The following is a 20,720-nucleotide window of genomic DNA, read 5'->3' as shown; positions in this document are numbered from 1 at the left end:
GGCTGATAGCTTTGGCTCGTTTTTAGCTAGTTCTTCTAACTTAAACTAACCCATTTCTATTCATCTCTGTGGCGTCCCACAGTTCACTTACCCATCCTGCTCACTCTGCGTCTCATGGCGTCTCCTCTGACTCCGCCCTTCTCCCCAGCATTCTCTCTGCCCTAAAAATCCTGCTTAGTCATTGGCCAATCATTTTATTATTAACAATGGGAGGAACACATCTTCCCAGTGTACAAAAGGGTTATTCAACAGCATGTTTTCAACATAAAAGTGTCTTAGTACTGGTTAGTTAGGGGTTCTATTGCTGTGATAAAACAGCATGCCCACAGCAACTTGGGGATAAGGGGTTTATTTCAGCTTACAGTTCCACACCATAATCCATCGTGGTAAGAACTCAAACAAGACAGGAACCTGAAGACAGGAATTGATGCAGAGGTCATGGAGGGTGCTGCTTACTGGCTTGCAATCCATCCCTTGCTCAGCCTGCTTTCTTAAACCACCCAGGACCACCTGCCCAGGGCTAGCACCTTCTACAGGAGCTGGGCTTCCCGTATCCATCAATCACCAATCAAAGCAACACCTCACAGACTTGCCTACAGACTAAATTAAGAAGCATTTTCTCAATTTCCTTCATTTCCTTCTTCCTAGATATTTCTAGGTTTGTGTCAAAGTGATAAAGACCAAACAGCACAACTCCTGTGTCCTCAGAACCCGTTTGGCCCATTGTCTCCCCTCTCCTTGTTCCTCCAGCATGCCTGAACTTTGCACTTTTGTATTCTCCACAAAGCCTGGCTCGCTGTCTCATCTCCTCTGCTTGTCACTCAAAGGTCCCTGTCCTAAAGACCTTTTCTGATTTTCCCATTTTTTAAAACATAATTTCTTCATTGATTGTTTGGGAATTTCACACCATACACCCCAATTCCGCTCATCTCTCAATCCCCTCATATTCTATCCTTATCCCTGCAGCACCCCCCACAAGAAAATTTTTAAAAAAGCCAAACCAAAACATAGCAAGCATGTAAACAAAAACAAACAAAACAAAACAAAACAATAGACCAAGGCAAAATAGCCTCTTGGCTTCTCTATCTGTTCCTCCTCTCCTCACCTATTTTTAAAATAGATTTATTTATTTATTTTATGTATATGAGTGCTTTATCGATTTAAGCAAGAAAAGAGCATCAGAGCCGGGCAGTGGTGGCGCACGCCTTTAATCCCAGCACTCGGGAGGCAGAGGCAGGCGGATCTCTGTGAGTTCGAGGCCAGCCTGGACTACAAGAGCTAGCTCCAGGACAGGAACCAAAAAAAAAAGAAAAGAAAAGAAAAGAAAAGAAAGAAAGAAAGAAAGAAAGAAAGAAAGAAAAAGAAAAAAGAGGAAAAAAAAAAAGAAAAGGGCATCAGATCCCACTATAGATGGTTGTGAGCTACCACATAGTTGCTGAGAATTGAACTCAGGACCTCCAGAAGGGCAGCCAGTGCTCTTAACCACTGAGCCATCTCTCCAGTCCTGCAGTTCTAAATGGTGGCCACTCCCTTCCAGTGCTCCTGTCTCTCCCCACTCACTTTCTCATTGCCTTCCCTCCAGCACTTGCCATTTGATACATTTATTTTGCTAATTTATCTGACAAGCTTCCTGAGGGCAGGGATTTTATGCAGTCCCAATGCCCAGAGTTGTACAGGCAAATAGAGGGTGTTCATTAATTGTGAAGTGTGCACTTAGTGTGTGTACAGGTGTGCATGCCACCTGCACAGCAGAGGACAGCTTAGTGGAGTCAGTTTCTGCCATGCACTTTGACACAGGTTTTGGGGATTAAACTCAGGTTGTCAGGCTTGTGTGACAAATGCCTTTATCTGCTGAGCCGTCTTGCTGGCCAACTGTTATTATTTTATTATTATTATTATTTAAAAAATTCATTACCTAAAATAGGTATTGCAATTTTATAAGACAAATCCTTAAATAATCCTAACTTCTTTGAGGTAGAACTTGGGAAAAAAAAGGACTAGTTACTTTCACTTAGGATCATAAGATAAATCACTTAATATTGATCGTGAGCTCATACAAGAAGACAGAGTATCTAGGATCATAAAACCACAAATGAGAACTAACTCTTTACGTTAGTGCTTCTACTTCCATATATTCTTCCTTAATAAAAAGCTTCCAAGGGAAGACAGAACGATTAGAAGCCCAAGCAGAGAGGCACACGAGTCTTTAACTAGAGCTTGTTCAATAGGCAGTATTTTCTACCGTTTGGTTTTGACTTTACATTCTAGCTTACTGAGTAATTATCATTTAGAACACAATCACTAACATCAGAAGAATGTTCAGGTGAGTTCCAATTTAAACGAGCCCGTGTTTATACAAGCTTAAAATGGAAGATGAGCAGGCAGTTTGGAGCCCAAGATTTGGGACATGTTAGGCTTCCTGAGCCTCCTTGTTCCCCAGGGAAAGGTGAGTGAGCTGTCCGCTCCGCTCATTCCGCAGCCCCACAACACAGGATGCCCATTCCACAGCCTGTCGAGTCAAAGCAGGAACTCAGTTTATTACTGTGAGCATCAGCTTATAAATGTTAAGTGACATGCTGTGATGTGGGGGAACCTCCAGCCAATGAGAGGCAGCCAAACCCTCCCTGTGGCTAGAGGGGCATCTACTTAGTTTTTGCTGTCTCATCTTCACTCAAAATTGAGACAGGCTTTTCTCTGTCCTACAGGCCTCAAAGTACAGGCCCTGAGATAATTTCGGCCCCGTAGGGACAGGCAGGTATATGACAGTCATTTTAGAGCTGAGAACAAGGCAGAGCTTGTTATGATCCACATTCCTTTCTCCCTCTCAGAACACTCCCTTATAGAACAAAAACTGGGGTCCTATATGTCTAATTCTACCACTTTCATAAAGCACTTCCAATATATTACCCAGTCTTATAATCTCACCTTTCGGGATATCTATATGATCCTATCTAATAACCTACTTCCTGAAGAGCACAGGCGAGTTTGGGAACAGGCCAGACTACAGATTCACCAAACACATGCAACATACTCTCCAGGGGCAGAGGCAGCCCCCAGCAGGAACCTCACTGGGACTATAATACTCCAGGTGGAATTTTAGTTAGGAACTGGTTTTTGACTTGTCTCCTGGCAGATCTCCATAAGGCTGCCCCTAAGCCAGTAAACTACAATAAGCTCTCATAGGTCATTCAAGATACAAAGGAAAATCCTTCTGCATTTTTGGAACGCCTCATTAAAGCCCTGTTACAATATACTAACTTAGATCCAAAAACCACGGAAGAAAAAAAAACCCAAAAACCACGGAAGGCAGACAGCTACTCATGACTCTTTTTTTTTCCTCAGTGCTACCCTGACATTAAGGCTAAACTTAGACATTTGGAGAAAGGCCCCTTGACCCCACAGGTAGAAGTCTTAGAGTTGGCTTTTAAGGTGTACCATGAGAAAAATGACAAAGCCCACAATCATCACTGTCACGTGCTAGCCATAGCCCTCTGATCGACCGAGGCCACAGACAGCCTGATCCATCTTGTCTGTGCTGCTCCCTTGACCCCCAGGGCTCGAGAACCAATAGGCCCATGTTTCAAATGTGGTAGAGCTGGTCCCTGGGCCCGAGCATGCTCTAATCCTCATCTTGGTCCTGTGAGGCCTTGTCCAAGATGCCATAGGGAAGGACATTGGGCAGTAGATTGTCCTTGTGCGCATAGTGGCATAGAGACATCAAACCCAGAAAATTCCCAGGTTGACCTTCTAGGTCTGGCCATGGATGAAGAAGGCTACCTGAGCTCCTTTGACCCGACCACAACCGTTATCTGTAACAGGGAGTCACGGGTAAACATCACAGCATCAGGACGGCCCATCTCCTTTCTCTTGGACACCAGAGCCACATACTCGGTACTGAGGGAATTCTGGGGGCCTACCTCTTCTTCTAGTTTCCCTATTGTTGCAGTAGGGGGACAGCCTTATCTACCTCAGCAGACCCCACCACTTAACTGTTTTTAGGGATATTTATCTCCCTCATTCATTTTCAGTCATGCCGACCTGCCGGTACCTCTTATGGGAAGAAATTTTTTTTTTAATATCTATTTATTATGTATACAATATAGTATTCTGTCTGTGTGTATACCTGCAGGCCAGAAGAGGGCACCAGACCCCATTACAGATGGTTGTGAGCCACCATGTGGTTGCTGGGAATTGAACTCAGAACCTTTGGAAGAGCAGGCGATGCTCTTAACCTCTGAGCCATCTCTCCAGCCCCGGGAAGACATTTTTTAGCAAAAGTAGGAGCTTCCATTTGCTCCTTCCATTCACCTTACCCCAGACTCTCCATTAGCTCCCCTCCTCCTCCTTCCAGCCTCCCAGCTCCAATGTGTCTTTTCCTCTACCAGCCTCTCAGGTAAACACCCAAAACCCCTCTGTTGCTAAACACCATTCCCCCATTGTTATACAATTACAAGAGCCTATGACGTACTTTACCCAAGCTCAGTACCCCCTCTCTCTCCAGAGCCTTAGGGGACTTAAGCCTATTATCTCTGACCTTTTAAGAAAAAAAGCTACTTCGCCCCACCTCTTCTCTCTTTAACACCCCTATACTTGTTGTTAAAAAACCTAACAGAACCTATCACCTGGTTCAAGACCTCTGGCTCATTAACTCCTCAGTGGACCTTCTTCATCCTGTAGTGCCTAACCCTTACATACTTTTTTCCACTATTCCCCCAAGGAACCTCCCACTTCTCAGTTCTAGATCTTAAGGATTTTTTTTCTCTATTCCTCTCAGCTCTCAATCTCAAAATATCTTTGCCTTCATTTCTTGGGCTGACCAAGCAGCTAGAACAGCAGCATTCTAGAGCCCAAACCTACCTCAGTCACCTCAGGGGGTTCATAGAGTACAGCCCACATTCTCTCAGACACCCCCTGACACTGGGCTGTTGTAATAAGGAGCGGCGGGGCTGCGTCCCCAGCACCCTGGCCGCCTGCTAGCTTATGCCCCGAAATAATTACAGGGACACTGTATTCTTTTAAACACTGCTTGGCCCATTCTGCTTGCCCCATTAGCTCTAGCCCTTACTGGCTAATTCTGATATCCTGATCAACCCATCTCTAATAAACTGTGTAGCTCCAGTCTTACCAGGAAAGATTCAGCATGTCTGACCTGGCGGCTTGCTTCATCGTGTGCGTCTGCCCAGGAGAGCGGAGCATGGCCTCTCTGAGCTCACTTCCTCTTCCTCCCGGCATTCTGTTCTGTTTACTCCTCCCACCTATGTTTTAACCTATCAGGGCCAAGCAGTTTCTTTATTGCTTAACCAATGAAATCAACAGATTGATATATGACACTCCCACATCACTGGGCAAATTCTGTCCTACCTACATCAGCTCTTTCATCCTAATAGCAAATCTCTGTTTCACTTTGTCAAGGCTCACCTCCAACTCACCCTTGAGGACTTAGAGTTCTTAAAAGTTAGCACTTCCTCTTATAAAATCTGTCAAAAGTCAGATCCCAAGACCAAATATCGTAGCTTCCCTTTTCCCAACAGGCCAGGGGCTCCCTTCTAGGAACTAACTGACAGCTTGATTTTACTCATATGCCCACAGGCAGATAAGTTAAATATCTCCTGGTTTTGGTGGACACCATGTCTGGGTGGATTGAAGCATTTTCCACCACTAACAAGAGGGCCCAGTCGGTTTCTGATGTTTTTCTCCGAGAAATTATCCCCCAGTTTGGAATCCCAACCTCTCTTCAGTCGGATAATGGCCCAGAGTTTACCTCCCAGATCTCTCAAACTTTATCTAAGGCTCTTAACATTCCCTGGCATTGTCATATCCCATACTATCCTCAGTCTTCAGGGAAGGTAGAACAAACTAACCATTCCTTAAAAAATGTTCTTGTTAAGATGTCACAGGAGCTTCACCTTGACTCGGTAAAACTTTTGCCTCTGGCCCTTCTTAGGCTTAGGGCTCTCCCCAAAGGTCCCCTTTTCATCTTGCCCTTTGAACTCATGTATGGGCAGCTGGTTTTAACCCCTGGCCTCTCACCTAAAACCTCTCCCCTTCCTGATCACCTGCTTACTCTGCTGTTATCCCATCTTTGCACCCTATTTTGGGATTTTACCAACTACTCATTACCTCAACTGTGTGCCAATTCATGCTCTCTGCCAATTAAAATAGGAGATCAGGTACTATTCTCTCCCCAGATCATGGCCCCTCACCCCTTTCCCCTAAATGGCAGGGCCCTTTAAAGTAATTCTTGTGACTCCCACAGCTGCCAAGCTCGAGGGACTGCCTCATTGGATTCACCTGTCCCACCTTAAACCTTATACTCTTCCAGCTCAAAATACCCCTCATATATGGTAACTCAAACAGGGCCCTGCTCCCTTAAGTTCCAGAGGGCACCAAGATCAGCCACTCTTTCTCCAGTTCCAGAAAAATAAACGTCTCATCACCGTACTCAACTCTCCTGTGCCAAAAACTCCATATACTCTCCTTGTCTTTCTCCTATCTGCTTTACCAACTTCTCTGTATCTCCAATGTCATACTTAAATTTCTAGCTAACCACTCAGCTGTTATTACCGGGACCATCATTAAACATAGAACCAGAGGTACAAGGATTGTCAAAAGCCCAGTTGGTAAGAAACACTAACAAATTTGGGGTCATTCACAGCCCCAAACTCCAAAAACTCACAAAAACAGACTTTAATGTTGTAGGTTTATCACTGACTGCAGCCATGTCTCCTGGATGTCAAGGTAATACCGTGATGCTAAAGAGAACAAGTGCCTTAAGATTTGCTTCAGGTAAAACAGTAAGGGCTAATAATTCCCCTTTCCAATAATTCCCCTTTCTTTTCCCCCCTCCTATCCACTGTCTTCCATTCCAACACTATATAATCATAATCATAAGCTTTTAATATGCCTAAAATTTATTTCTTTTCAAACATTTTTTCATAAGCTCCAGGGAGCCAATTGGACCTATCTAAACAGACCAGACTTGCCCAGAATAAGTATCATTTAATTCTTCCCTCATCATCTTGGGAAACCCTGGGAAATTTCCTCCTCTACCCCCCCCCCCCAAATCCCTCCTATCTACCATCTTGGGACTCTCCTCCCTTAACCACCAGGATCTAAAATTTTTTTCCAGACATAATTTTCTGCCTTTCCAGCATCTTGCAAGGTCCAAGCTGCCAGCCAGCCACTTCCACAGAGCCCAGAAATAACACAAAAGTAATCAGCCACCCCAGGACGTGGTCAAGCATCTCAAGTCTTCGACGCCCACAAAATCAGCAGGAAACAGTCACGAGAGACCTTACAACGCCCCATTCCCAGCCATTAAATACCCCAAACTACCCAAATTTTTTGTAATAAACAAAAGGGTGGAATGTTATGATTTCAGCCACAATAAGGCCGACACTTCCAGGTTCTAGGGCCATGCATGTGTGGACAAGCCCTCAGGCAGAAGTGCCTAATTGCCCCGGGGATGTTAAAGGGCCCTGTGTGACTGACCCACATGCGGTTTGGTTGCATCATCCACATATGACTCAGCTAAGCCTTTGCGTGCATGCATGATTGCATCATCCACCTATATGACTCAGCTAAACCCTTGCATGTATGCATGAGCCCTGTCATCTGTATATGATATAGTCACAACCACCCCCTATGTGCATGCGCTAGGCAACTTTTAAAAGCTGGATGCCCTCTCTCTCTGCACACTGACTTCCCCAGGCCTCTACATGCCCCCTCTAATAAACTCCTAAGCGGGTTTGTTGCGTGTTCCATGTTTCCTTTTCACTCGTGCCAGGTACTTTCAGAGCTAAGCAGGGCTAGACTGTTTTGAGGTCAGAGATCGTAGGTAAGACGTCTGACATCTTCCTGCTCACTGGCTGACTCAATCATCTGCTCTACATTCTGACTGGACAGCTTAGAGGCACTGGCTTTAAAAGCCATCTCATTATTGTTTAATCTTAACACCGAGCATTGCCTTTCAGAGGTGCTCACTGCAGATCAGGAGGAGATAGGGCCTGCTTTCTGCTCATTTGGGAAGGAAGTCTGGAAGTGTTTCAAGGGATCTACAGTCTGGCTTGGCTCCTGCACTTGAAGACTTACAAAGACCAGTGAAAATGTACTCCCTCAGAGTTCATGGAAAAGGGGAAACAGAAGCCATCATAGAAACAGAATCACACCGCGCAAGTTGTGCATACATTTTAACATTCTAGAATGCAATGATTTTTACTCCAGGGGGACAACTCAGGGCCTACCTGTCTCTTAGCAATTGAAACACACTGCCTCCTACAGGCCTATTGCTCCAATCCGCGTTTATGGAGAAGATGGTGAGGAGGAAAATGGGTACACAGTTCTTCTGTAAGAAACTCAACAACTTAGTGGAGGAAAGAGATCAGTCTGCAGACAACCAGCTGCTAATGAGGCCAATGCTGCCACAAGCAAAGGGAGGGCTGTCACCAGGGAGACATTCCGGAAAAGGGCCTGGAGATGAGGACTAGAAGAGGAATTCCAGACTAGACAGGACTGCGCGTGGGAACAAGGTTAATTCGAGTAGGAGGGTCATTAGTAATTCAAGTGTGGTGCCTCAGGCCTGTATTCCCAGCACTGAGGCCGAGGCAGGAGGACTGTAAATTCAAGGTCAGCCAGGCCTAAGTAGCAAGACCCAGCCTCAATGGCAAACAAAGAATAAAGGCCAGGGTAGTGCCTGGCTGGAGCATTTGTTTTCTAGAGAGCAGAGGTGGTCACAATCAGAAGGTAGGCTGACTTGAGATTTGCTCTGGGCAAGAAGCAGCACCCAGGCATAGCTTCTGAAGGCTGTTTGGAACTGAGGACGGTGTGAAGGGGCCCGTGAGGGAGAGGGTGGCTATTGAACAAAGAAATGCTTTCAACAGGGCCAGGGAGGAGAAGCCAGGCTGCAAGCCTTTTACAGTCAAGACTCCTTATAATCTGGTTAAAAAGGAAGCTGCTGCCGCTGGCCACTGATTGGCCAACTAGCTCAGATAAACAACACAAGACTGTCTGGCGGCAAAGTATATCATCTGGTTTGAGGCTTAATTTTGAGATTGTAGGGGCATGGGCTCCATATGTCCATGTCTATCAGTGGTAAACTCAGGGTTGGGTCTTGCAAAATATCCTGGCTATAAGAGGGTACTCAAGATGAGTGCATTGTAAATATTGCCTTCACACAAATTAAAATCATGCGATTTAACACCGGTACTGCTTTATTTTCAAAACGGAAACCTTCAGAAGCCTCAATGAAACCTAAGTTCTAGAGAACAGTCTTGAGTTCATTAGGATTCTCAGTGTTGGGACTGGAGAAATGAGTAAGCATTAAAGGGTTAAAAGTACTTGCTGCTTTTCCAGAGGACCAGAGTTCCATTCCTTGCACACACATTGGGTGGGCTCACAACCACTTGTAACTCCAGCTCCAGGGAATCTGTTGTCATGTGATACCCTCTGCTGGTCTCCGTGGGAACCTACACACACACACACACACACACACACACACACACGTATGCACATATGTAAAATAAATCCTAAAAAATAAAAAAAAATACCAGTCTTAAACAGGTATGGTATACACACCTTTAAACTGGCACAGAAACCGAACCAGGCAGATCTCTGTGAGACTGAGGCCAGCCTGGTTTACATACCGAATTGAGACCTTGTCTAAAGCAACCGTGACAACAACATAGTGGTCCCCAGTCTTTATGTCAGTGCAATAATGCTCTCGTCTTTAGTGGTGGTTCTGTGTAGCGCAAAGTGGAGTTCATCCCAAAGCCCAACAACTAACTTGAGGTCAGAATTTCCAAGTCCCTTCACCACAAATTGGGGTTTCAATTTCAACATCTGCCAAGAGGCCTGTTCTACGTTGCAGTACAGGAGGCCTGAAAGACCAAATGCAGGTCCCAAGCGGTGGCATATTTTCAGTACTAGAGGGAACTTTCTGGAAGAATGGAAAAAAAAAACGTTTAAAACAATGTTTCTCAACTTGTGGGTGGTGACCCTATTGGGATTGATTGACCTTCTCATGGGGGATGCATATCAGATCTACTGTATATCAGATATTTATTTACATTAAGAGTCATAACAGTAGTGAAGTTACTTATGAAGTAGTAAGGAAAACAATTTTGTGGATGGGCGTCACTACAACATGAGGAATTGCATCAAAGGATCCGCAGCTGTAGGAAGGTTGAGAACCACTGGTTTAAGGGCTGTGAAGTCTCCACCATGGACAAGGGGCAGCTCAGGCAGTTATCTCTGGTGCTGTCCACAATGCCTGTCACACATCAGCTCGTCAAAAACAGAAGTCATTTTTATGGCCCAGGGTTTTCTTTCTTTTTTCCTTTGTTCCACATCTTAGGGCCTCTGGACACTTGGGTGGGAGGAGCATCAAATGAGGAAGCAGCTGTCCCTTTCAACATTTTAATCTTTTGGCCTCTGCTTGCTATGGATACTTGTTTATAGTGGTTGCAGAACTTGGAAACAACCACAAATGAGTACAGCAGGGCCAGATGCAGCGTGTGGGAAGGCTTCACCAAAAGGACCAAGAGCTCAGAACAGGTTCCTCCAACTGTGACCTAAGAAACCTACTGTCCTAGACTTATAGACTTCAGTTACTCTGTTTTCCAGGAAGGATCCCAATGGCCACGCGCACTGCTGGGGATCTAACCAGATTCTCATTCATGCTCCGTGAGTGCTCTCCAACTGAGCTACACCTTACATCCTGTCAGTGTTAGCGTATATGCTATAACTTACCTTCACCTTCTGAAATTGTTTAAAGCCTAAGTATTGACGCTGTTTCACGGAACCCACCTTCCACTTCCTGTTAGATATATAGAAACATACTACATTGGGACTCTCTGTTAACTATATGCCAAAGAGTCCCTCACCCCATTTACTTGAAGAGCAAGTGGAGAGATTCTCAGGGTCTCCAGAAAAGGGGCCGGATTCTCTCTTTGCCACCTTTGACCTCTTGCCCTTCTTTTCAAGGCTGGGCTTATCATTCTCCACAGAAGAAAACTGGGCTTAAGTTCACACATAAGATGGAAGTCTTGTAGACTCTTAAATCATCCAGTTCAGGACAGTAAGCTAGAATCTGGCATGAAAAAGTGGAGCTCTGGGGGCTGGAGGGATGCCTCAATGGCAAAGAGCACTTGATGCTTTTCCCGAGGACCCAGGTTCAGTTCCCAGCATCCCCATGGTGGCTCACAACCACCTCTAACTCCGCTTCCAGGAGATCCAATGCCGCCTTCTGATCGCTGCAGGCAGAGGCACTCACATGACACACATATAGACAGGTAAAACACTCGCTTGCATCTTTAAAGCTGGGGATTCGAGTGTCCGCACTGATGAACTGTTGTGTCGTAACCTGGTAGAGTCCGTTTCTTTCCTGCTTACTACTCTCTCAATGGTCTGCAGAGGGTGAGACAACGGTCCTAACAGCACTTCAGAAATTGCCAGAGCACACATTTACTTTCTCTGGGTACCTTTAATATCATCACCAGCTACAGCCGGGTGGATAGAGAACAGAAGGCAATGCTTTTGGTTGGGTAGTGACTGCTTTAACTTTCAAATGAGACCTCCAAGCTCAGCACATGTTCCTACTGGAGTCGGCCCCTTCAGCTACTTTCTGGCGTGCCAGCTGACAGAACTCTGTGGGCTTATGAGCGGGTCATGCTCTGGCCGCCTTCCCTGTGCTGCCCCTCAAAACTGCCCTAGCTCCTCTTCACAGTGCTATTCCTGCTGTTTAAGCACCTCACCTCAAATGCCATCTCTTTCGCAAGGAAGCCTGCACTGACCTTTAGGCACTGCCTCACAGAATTCTCTTCTGTTCCACTTCCCACAGGTCTGCATCTAACTGCTCTCCATTCCAGGTGTACGGATGTAAGTCACACAGGGCAGGGTCCCCTTCTGTTTTCATCCTTTCTTATTCCTGGGGCCTTGGATAAGGAATAAAATGTGTTGAACAAGTGAACGGTGACACAGCTTTTAGTTTTTCAACGTTCTTAAGAGTTAGGGTAGCATTGAGAATAAAATACGCAAAGAAAACCAACATTGCTGGCAGAACAGGCTCAGCCTCCAACAAAAGGAACATATGGGTTCAATTAAGCCAGTGAAGTTTAGAGGCAGAGGGATGGTCAGGGATGGTTTACTGTATCCAAGTGCAGGTGCTCTTTTGGCAAGAGCAATTAAGGTCAGCATAGGGTTAGCATAACTGCTATGTAAACAGACAACCATCTTTCTTTTACTCGGTCAGCCCAAGACACAGCATCTAAAAACTTCTTTATGCTGGAATCTTCCCCAGAAAGACCACAGAGAAGGTAGTTTTCTCCTTCCTTCTTTCTATTGCTCTTCTCTCTCCACTGCCACTCAGGACTTTACATCAGTGGGCGACCTCATCTAAAGGAAGCATCAATTTTCTTTTATCCCAGCTATGGATAAAATGTATCATTTCACCTCAAAATATGATTTAAAAGAACAGATGCCAAGTCTGTAGCTATGCGTGGGAATGTATGTGAGAAACACACCCTGCTCTTGTTTTCTTGTTAGGCTTAGTTGCTGAGCCATCACATCAGCCAGTACTTAACTTTTACAAAATGCATTATCACACTGAAACAGTATCCTCAAGTAAAATTCCACACCTGTATCAGCGCATTGAGAGAGGCATGCTATTCCGTGGTTCTTTAGAGTTGCCTGGACAGTATCCTAGCCTCAGACACAATAGAGTTTATGTTTCAGACAAATGGCCCAACTAAGTTGGCATTTCCTCAAAGCCCCTAATCACTGCTTTACAGGAAAGGCTTCTATTAGAGAGACTTTAGGGATTTTGGGCCATAGTGATCCTTTCTTTTTACTAACCTTTAGTATTGGAAGTCATCTGGGCTTTGGCAATTTTTCTAGAGTCATCGCCCCCCACCCCACCCATCTCCACCCCTCCCTGCATAAATGAAGAGGCAGCTCATGAGGTTGTTAAACAAATTCTATTCAGTAGCTGGAAAAGTCAATTTCCTGTGGAATGACAGGAATTACATAGAAGCAAGCAATTTTATTTTCCTCAAATGTAGCAATAATTTTAATCTGTACATACATAAAACAAACAGTGCAATTATAAAACCTCGAAGGTGACATGCATACTTTAAGGTGCAGTGGGGATGGGGGAGGACGTTAGCATCTCCAATTTTCCTTACTGCTTTTCTCTTCTAGGTCCTGATGCAAAAGCACTGAGTCAGGAAACTTCATCTGGAATGCTGAAGTTAGAGGTTAACTTCCTGAAGTCTGCACGCTTATCACAAACAAAATGGAAACGACCTCCTAGAGCAGTTTGGGAGGAACTAGAGTAATATGGCTGGGCTTTCAAGCTGGAAATGAATGAGATCAGGGATGCATTTTCTGAAAAACTAAAAAAAGATAATGTTTGCAACTGAGGGTCCTATTTCTGTTTCATAGTTGCTACCACATGAGCCCTTCCACCATTTTCAAAATGCTGTAGTTTCTGAATAGATGCTGTTCAATGGAGTTATTTGAAAGTAGGGGTGGTGAGATGCAGAAGGAAGGACCTGGGGAAATGGCTTCTTCCTTGAAGTCTTGAGTCCATGCTCCTCATCTGCATTGGTTCTTATGGCCTTTCCTCTGCTCTGTGAGCAGAGGGAGCTGGTGCAGAAGGTCAGTATTGTCGTCCGCAGGCCCACGGATGCAGATCAAGGGTAGTGCTGGAGGGCTCCCTTGGCCTCTCTCGCGACGCCTTGCTCAAGCTCTCCTGCCTGTGGCAGAACTTCTAGCACTAGAGTCAGTTCACTGGCCCCTTTCTCGGGGCCAGGGTGAGACGGGTTGTGGCAGAGTAGCAAGACAACGGGAAAACATGGTACCAATTAGCCTCAGAGCAGAACAGAGAAACTTGTATTTGCACTGATGGAAATTCAAATTCCCAAAGTCATTCTGAGACAGAAAAAGCAGATTTGCTTTGAGCGAGCTCTAATTTCCCTTCCTACAAGCGGCCTGCGACACCCTGGGGTGGTCTGCCCTAGCTCAGCTAGAATAGCTCCTTCTGGCACTGCCACTTTGGTGAGTCCCAAAGTAAATCCATACATGGCTTCACAGTCACTGGGATTATGAAATTACTAGCCAAGTGTAATTGTAATCAACCAACATTATACTTCACACACAAATTTAAAAAAAACCAATATGATCAAAGCATAAAATTAAACAGAACAAAATCAATTTCTACAAGAAATCAAAATATATTTACAGTGAGATTTAAGGAAAAAATAAGCTACTCGGATCATAAATTTAATTTTATTTTAAATAACTTTAGCTACCTCGCTGTTAACATAGTAAAAGCAGAAAGAACAGGCTGCTTTCCCCCGCAGACTTAATCAGAAAATTTTATCTACAATAATTGATAGAACTCGGTTCTTGTCTTTCACCCATCTCAACAAAAATTATTGCATTTTCCCCCAAACTGCATTTTTTGGATTCCTCAGTGAATATACTCGTTTCATCCTCTTTCCTGGAGGCATCTTGGTTTCAATCCATCTTTATAAAAAGGAGAAGGGGTGCATATGTAGAAGCAAAATATTCTCTTGATGCCAACAGACAGAGTTGCTTGGAGAAGCTGATTGTACACACGAGCTGCTTGGGGTCGGGGAGGGGTGGCTGTTGGTGGGAGGAACTTGACAGCCTCTGGTGGACAGACAGGCAAAGCCCTATGGGCTCTTCTTCCAGGGCAGGGACAGGGTTGAGCCGGTGAGGCAGGGCTTCATCTCCCCTTGGAACTTGTTATTTTGGTTTCCCTCCAAAAGCCTTCATCCAGAAAAGAAGCCAATGACTGATTATAAAAATAAGAATAATTAACTTTTGGCTCAAGAAATAAGATTGTCCAACTGTTCTGCCTTGTTATTCTTTTCAATATCCAAGGCCTTTACAAAGAAAGTAAAACCATCTCTCAATCTCCCAGCAAAAATGAACTTTTTTTTTTTAAATTTTTATTTATTTTTTTTGCTCCAAATGCTACGACCTGAAGAATGGCTGCAGATTGAGATATCAAAAATCTCAGAAAAATATATAATATATTTGTATATCTCTGCATGTCTATTATTTAAACTTCACATTCCTTTAAAAGTGGTTATTCAGTCAGTAGCTGCTGAAGGAGGCTCTTCTGCTGGGCCTGGGGGGTCTGTGGTCCTGATGTGGGTTTTTGAGTTCCCAGTGGACCAGGCTGGTTCAGGTAAGGGTCCCCGCCTACCAGATTCACTGTACACTGGACGTCAGCAAACACCTGAACCTGTTGCACCTGCTGGAACACAAATAAAAGATGTGTTTAGACAGAAGGGCTTGCCCCCCCGGCTTATGAGTGGTACTACTTGAAGTGGGAACTCACTAGAGCATTCCTCTAGTCTGTAGTCACCACAGAGAAGAACTCTTCTGTCTTCTTGTCCTACAAAAAGAAAATCGCTGCACTCATTTTGCTCAGGGTTCTGGAAAGTTCACACTTAAAAATAAAACCAAAACTGGAACGGTCACGCCTCCTACAGGGTTGCCATCTACACTCAGTGTGTGTTCTCTAATATTACCAAGGCTGGGGAAAACCCAGTTTAGAGTTTGTGGATATAGCAGTGGCTTTAAAAAATAACATGGTAATTGGAAAACTAGTTCAAAATCATTCTATGGATGACTTTAGTAGAAAAAGACCTTTTTTATGTCACTGAGAAATAAGAGCCTTAACCTAGTATTAGCAAAATAAAACCATCCCACTTTGCACCAACACTGGCACTGCTGGCATCATCCAGATGACTAGTATAGTAAACTGTGTATAGCTCCTTCACATAGCGGCTTCATATTTACAACAAATATTAGCAGAGAAAGTTTGTTTTTGGTTTTCCCCTCATAGACAGTTTCCTTAAACATGCGAGCTAAAAATAACAATAAACATTAGCTGAGAACACTATGAATTTCCCCGTTACTTCCAGTGGTAATGAATGTATTCCCTAAAAATGTCTAAAGCTGCATAGTTCTGGCATCTGCTATTGGAAGGCAAAGCCAGGTAGTAGTCCTCCCCACTAGCCTTATTAAACATTGTCTATAGAACTGATTAGAAGGCCACACTTCCGAATGCTCCTGAGGAGGAATAGAAATGCTTTCTAAGGTGACTATGAATTTTGACAAATGTGCTTCATGTTTAATAGATTGTAAAGGATTTAAGCTAGTGATATCTTTTTTTTTATTTTTGGTCATTTATCTCTAGCTTTTCTGAAAAATTTTCTATCCTCTATGGAATACAAGCTGTTTTCCATTACCTTCATTGGGCAAATGGCCAATGTCCCAACTGTCAAGTTTCTGTGTCAGGCTGGCCTGTGGTCGCTTATTCTTAATCCTTTTGCTTGCCCACTCCACTCCCTCTCTGGGAAGAAGACAGCCCTGGAACCTTCAGTTAGTTAGGCTAGCATTCTTCCTTTTCTGCTCCTCTTTCACCAGCTTCTCGGCAGACTGCCTCTGGCTCTGCTGTGCTCCCAGGACTCCTTGTTTGAGTTCTTGCTCATGAATCTACCACACAGCATCTCTGGTCCCGTGTTCTTCTCATGGTGTGCTCCGCAGCTACCATTCTATCTTCTCTCTTCCTCGAGACCCAGGGGCCTTCTTTTCTCTCAGCAGCCTCCCAGCCCACTTCCTGCTTCTTTACTCTGTGTCCCTTTCTCTCTCCTGTCTGGCCTCCCACAGCTGGACCCTGGGACTCCTTTGTAGTCCTTCTTCTCTGTGTACCAATCTCTATAGTTCTAGCTAACTCACGTTCCAGTTTCTATTTGGCAAACACAGAAATGAGGGGATAACAAGAGATACCATGATGGGCTACAATGAAAAGAAGATTGAGCCACTGGCCTTCATGTGAGCACAAACAATGACGCTTTTTAGGCACTGAGTTTTTAAAATCAACACAGAAAATTGTATGCTTATTTGTTTCTAAGTATGAAATATTGGGGTGGAAAACACCTAAGGTGGTTTTTCTTCCCTAAGTATTTTTAAACAATTTTGATAAAGAGAGGAACCATAAAACAAACTAGAGAGAAAATATTGCTTCTTTAAAAAGAATATTTTAAAAAAGTACATAAAATTATAAAGATAAAAAAATTATAAAGATTAAGTCAGATTCCAAAGCTCATGTTATCCACTTAGAACTGTTACCTAAAATGAGGATGCCTGAGACCAGATCTCAAGGGATTTTCAAACTGCCACCTCTGCCCAGTCAGGCACGTGAGGACCTAAAGGTGTCTGGAAAGGATGGAGAACTCAGCACTAGACCCTCTGAGTTCCCAGCACACGGTTGACTTTAATTCAAGCACTATCTGATGAATCTAGGACCTTGGTTGTGCTCCATTAAGTAGTTTGTCGTACCTCCTGGGACATGTCTCTCTGAGGGTGACTTCCATTGTCTAGTGAATGAGACTGTCTTCCATATAGCCATCACAGAATGCCCATTTAATTTTTTTTTTAACCTCACAGTACTCAGATGTACTTACTACAGCTCAGCGTCTAGACACAACCTCCTGACTCCCCTTGCCCATTCTTAGTCCCCAGAAAGCCTTCCTTCACCTCTTCCAGCCAAGGACAGAGCCAAACTAGTGTGTTCTCAGCGGTTTCCCTCAGGGATGACTTTGTCTACAGGACAGAGCATGATTCCTTAACTCAGTAGTCAAGTCATCTAGGCATTTGATGCCATCTACTGTAACTCTTGATTCCTCTGATTTCTTATTGCAAACTTTTAAATTCTCAATAGATTGGCTTCCTATAACTATGTGAAGATACTACTATTCCCCTGCCTCTGGCTCCCAACAACTGTCTGAAGCATGATTTATATAAACTCAGAGACAGAAATTGGGGTTCAAGCCGGGCGGTGGTGGCGCACGCCTTTAATCCCAGCACTCGGGAGGCAGAGGCAGGTGGATCTCTGTGAGTTCGAGACCAGCCTGGTCTACAAGAGCTAGTTCCAGGACAGGCTCCAAAACCACAGAGAAACCCTGTCTCGAAAAACAAAAACAAACAAACAAACAAAAAAAAAACAAAAAAAGAAAGAAATTGGGGTTCAACCTGAAGACTAGAAAAGCAAAGCAGCCAGCTACTGGTTCTTATCTCAACCTCAGTCTGAAAATGGTATCCTGCCTTCAGGAAACCTCAGAATGAGACTGATAGTGAGAGCTGTCTCCTCCCATTTTATAATCCTGTCTAGTTCTGGGATTAAAGGTGTGTGTCATTGTGGCTACTGGGATTAAAGATCTGTGTTATTGCTGCCTAGTCTGTAAGGCTGGTCAGTGTGGCTATTTTACTCTTCTGATCTTCAGGCAAGCTTTATTTATTAAAATACAAATAAAATGCCATGACAGCTGTCATTATTTTCTCCTTCACATGGCCTGAGAACTGTCCCACCTACTGAGTCCATCTCCTGTGTAAATGTTCTCTAACCATCTTAGCTTTACTCATCTGTTTTTTCAGTACTGGGATGAAGCCCAGAGCCTTCCATGAGGTAGACATGAGCTGTATGCCATCCCCATTTCTTCTTTCCATGAATGTTTGGTTTTGTTAATTTATAGCATGCACTTGGTAGATGGCCTTCTTTGGTGACATGAAAATTTCTGTGCATGTATCTGTGTGTTGCATGTTAAAAGAGGCCCCCGAGAAGACTTTGTACTGGGAAGATCTGGGTCTGAACCCCAGCTGTGTAAATAATGCACAGTTAAAGATGCTCAGGTTCCACTTCTTCATCTGTGAAGGAAAGGACTGCAGCCTCCACAGAGTTACACTGGAGGGTTAAATGAGATAAAGCTCACAGTGGGGAGCACAGTGCCCTGCAAATCATAAATGTTACAGTGAAGATGTACATATTTTTATGACTTGTACTATGATACCTATGCTAATATTAACAGATTAAATACTAAATCAGTTGCCAAAGTGGATTAACCCCATACCCAAATTTCTGCCAGTACAGAAGAGACCACCTTGCTATTTGTGCTGCTCAGAAACACCCTGCTAAGGAGGTGCGGTACCCAGCAGATGCTGCTTTGCCTTAATTTATTGGCTATGTTGAGATCTTTGATTACGACCTTTTTGATCTGCAGACTTCTAGCATTGTTTAGTCACATGTGACTCCACTATCTGACACAAGAGCTGGTTAAATCCTTCAAAGCTTATCTCATTTAACCCTCTCAACGCCCTGTAAGCAAGCATCCTGGTGGTCACAGAGAGGTTCAAGAGATGTCTGTAAAATCCCCACAGTGCCAAGCCGACAAGGGTAGACTTCCGGGGTTATGCTCTCAGCCACATGCTAGGTGATGTCCTCCGGGTAGCCAGAGCCTCTGCCAGCTCTGCAGTAGGCTTTCTGTCTTACTGACCTGGTTTCCATCTGCTTCTGCTTTGAGAAGGTCAGTGGATGAGAGCTGGTTGCAGTAGAGGCCTGTGTGTCTCAGTGCTGGATCATTCATCTATTAAAATAAATAAAAGACCAAATCATAAGCCAGTTGTTTAAGCTGCAAACCACATCTTCAATGAGAAACAGACCGAGAAGTACTCGGAGGACTGCTAACCTAACAGATTTATCACACTGTCATCGACAGTCAGACAGGCTCCCTCGTGGGTGAAGACTGTGAGGATGGAGCTGGTGCTGCCCTGTTTCTGACCTAGCTGGTTACTTGGAGTCTTCACCTGTGAAAGTCACGTTATATACTTTTCTGTATATTCTAATATTTGACACTTGAAAAAATAGTAAATTCTTTTTCTCTGTATCTTTGACTCAGTCTGTCTTAATTTCCTTGTCTCTCTCCTCTCACAGACATACACTCAAGTTGATTCACCATCTCAGTTAACAAAGGCTCAGTGACAAAGGGCTGGAGAAGTGGTATGCTACTCCTGCAGAGGGTCTGACTTTGGTTCTTAACAAATGGTTCAGCCCATGTTTGACTCCAGCTTCAGGGGAATCCAATGCCTCTGGCTTCTGCCAGCAACTGTACTTATATGGGGTAATGCATCTGCATGCATGCACACATGCATACATGCACATGAATATACATACACTTAAAAATTAAATAAATCTCAAAAAAAGAATCAGTAGCAAAGATCATATTTATACCATTGTCTGAATTCACCAAAAAATTAGACAGAGTAAGACACAAAGGCATTTAAGATACCAGACGAAGTCAACGCAAGGCACTGATCTCTACGATCTGGGAAAGACTCACTCTTGTAACAATTTTCTATCCCTAGAGTGTGTCCTTGAGTTAAGCGGCTGCTGGAACCCACAGAGCAAAATGTCAAAGGAGCAAAGAGACAGGTATAGAAATGTTGAGGGTCCTCTAGTCTGTGGCTCAAAATGCAGAGGAAAGAGCTGCCTGAATAAATGACATGGGATAATTCCCGAAGAACATACAGGTCTCCATCTCAACAGCCAAAGTGGAAAAATGTCAGATTCAGGAGGTAGCAGGAAACACAGTAGATCCTTACTACAAAAGTAAGATTGGATATAGAATGAATACTACTTTTGTACCATCAAATAAAGAGTAAGATCCAAAAGGCTCAAATTTCTTCCCGAGAACTGAATCATTTCTCATAGCAAAGATCAAAAATACTTATAGGGATATAAGTAAGAGAGGCTGGAGAAATGGCTCAGAGGTTAAGAGCACTGGCTGCTCTTCCAGACGTCCTGACTTCAATTCCCAACAACCACATGGTGGTTCCCAACAGTCTGGAAT

The 20,720-nt window shown here is 44.1% G+C and overlaps 1 protein-coding gene across 9 annotated transcripts in view; it reads right to left on the bottom strand.

Moving 5' to 3' along the window:
* Positions 1-12,952: 12,952 nt before the first annotated feature.
* The window catches only part of Ncoa1 (nuclear receptor coactivator 1), a 225,052-nt gene continuing 217,284 nt past the window's right edge, over positions 12,953-20,720 (bottom strand). For 5 of the 9 annotated variants that reach the window (XM_075955616.1, XM_075955619.1, XM_075955617.1 and 2 more), the window contains 2 exons: positions 19,368-19,457; positions 12,953-15,283 (listed from right to left, as the gene is read on the bottom strand). In XM_075955616.1, the coding sequence (XP_075811731.1) occupies positions 15,113-15,283; positions 19,368-19,457 (261 nt within the window). In that variant the 3' untranslated portion in view covers positions 12,953-15,112. Of the gene's footprint in view, positions 15,284-15,367; positions 15,425-19,367; positions 19,458-20,720 lie in introns of all 9 variants that reach the window. The other 4 variants (XM_075955620.1, XM_075955621.1, XM_075955622.1 and 1 more) reach the window with 2 other exon arrangements.

This window comes from Microtus pennsylvanicus, chromosome 21 (assembly GCF_037038515.1).
Source record: "Microtus pennsylvanicus isolate mMicPen1 chromosome 21, mMicPen1.hap1, whole genome shotgun sequence".
In the NCBI taxonomy this organism is placed as follows: domain Eukaryota; kingdom Metazoa; phylum Chordata; class Mammalia; order Rodentia; family Cricetidae; genus Microtus; species Microtus pennsylvanicus.
The sequence above is the reverse complement of the archived record's forward strand: the minus strand, read 5'-3'. Positions and strand labels throughout refer to the sequence as shown.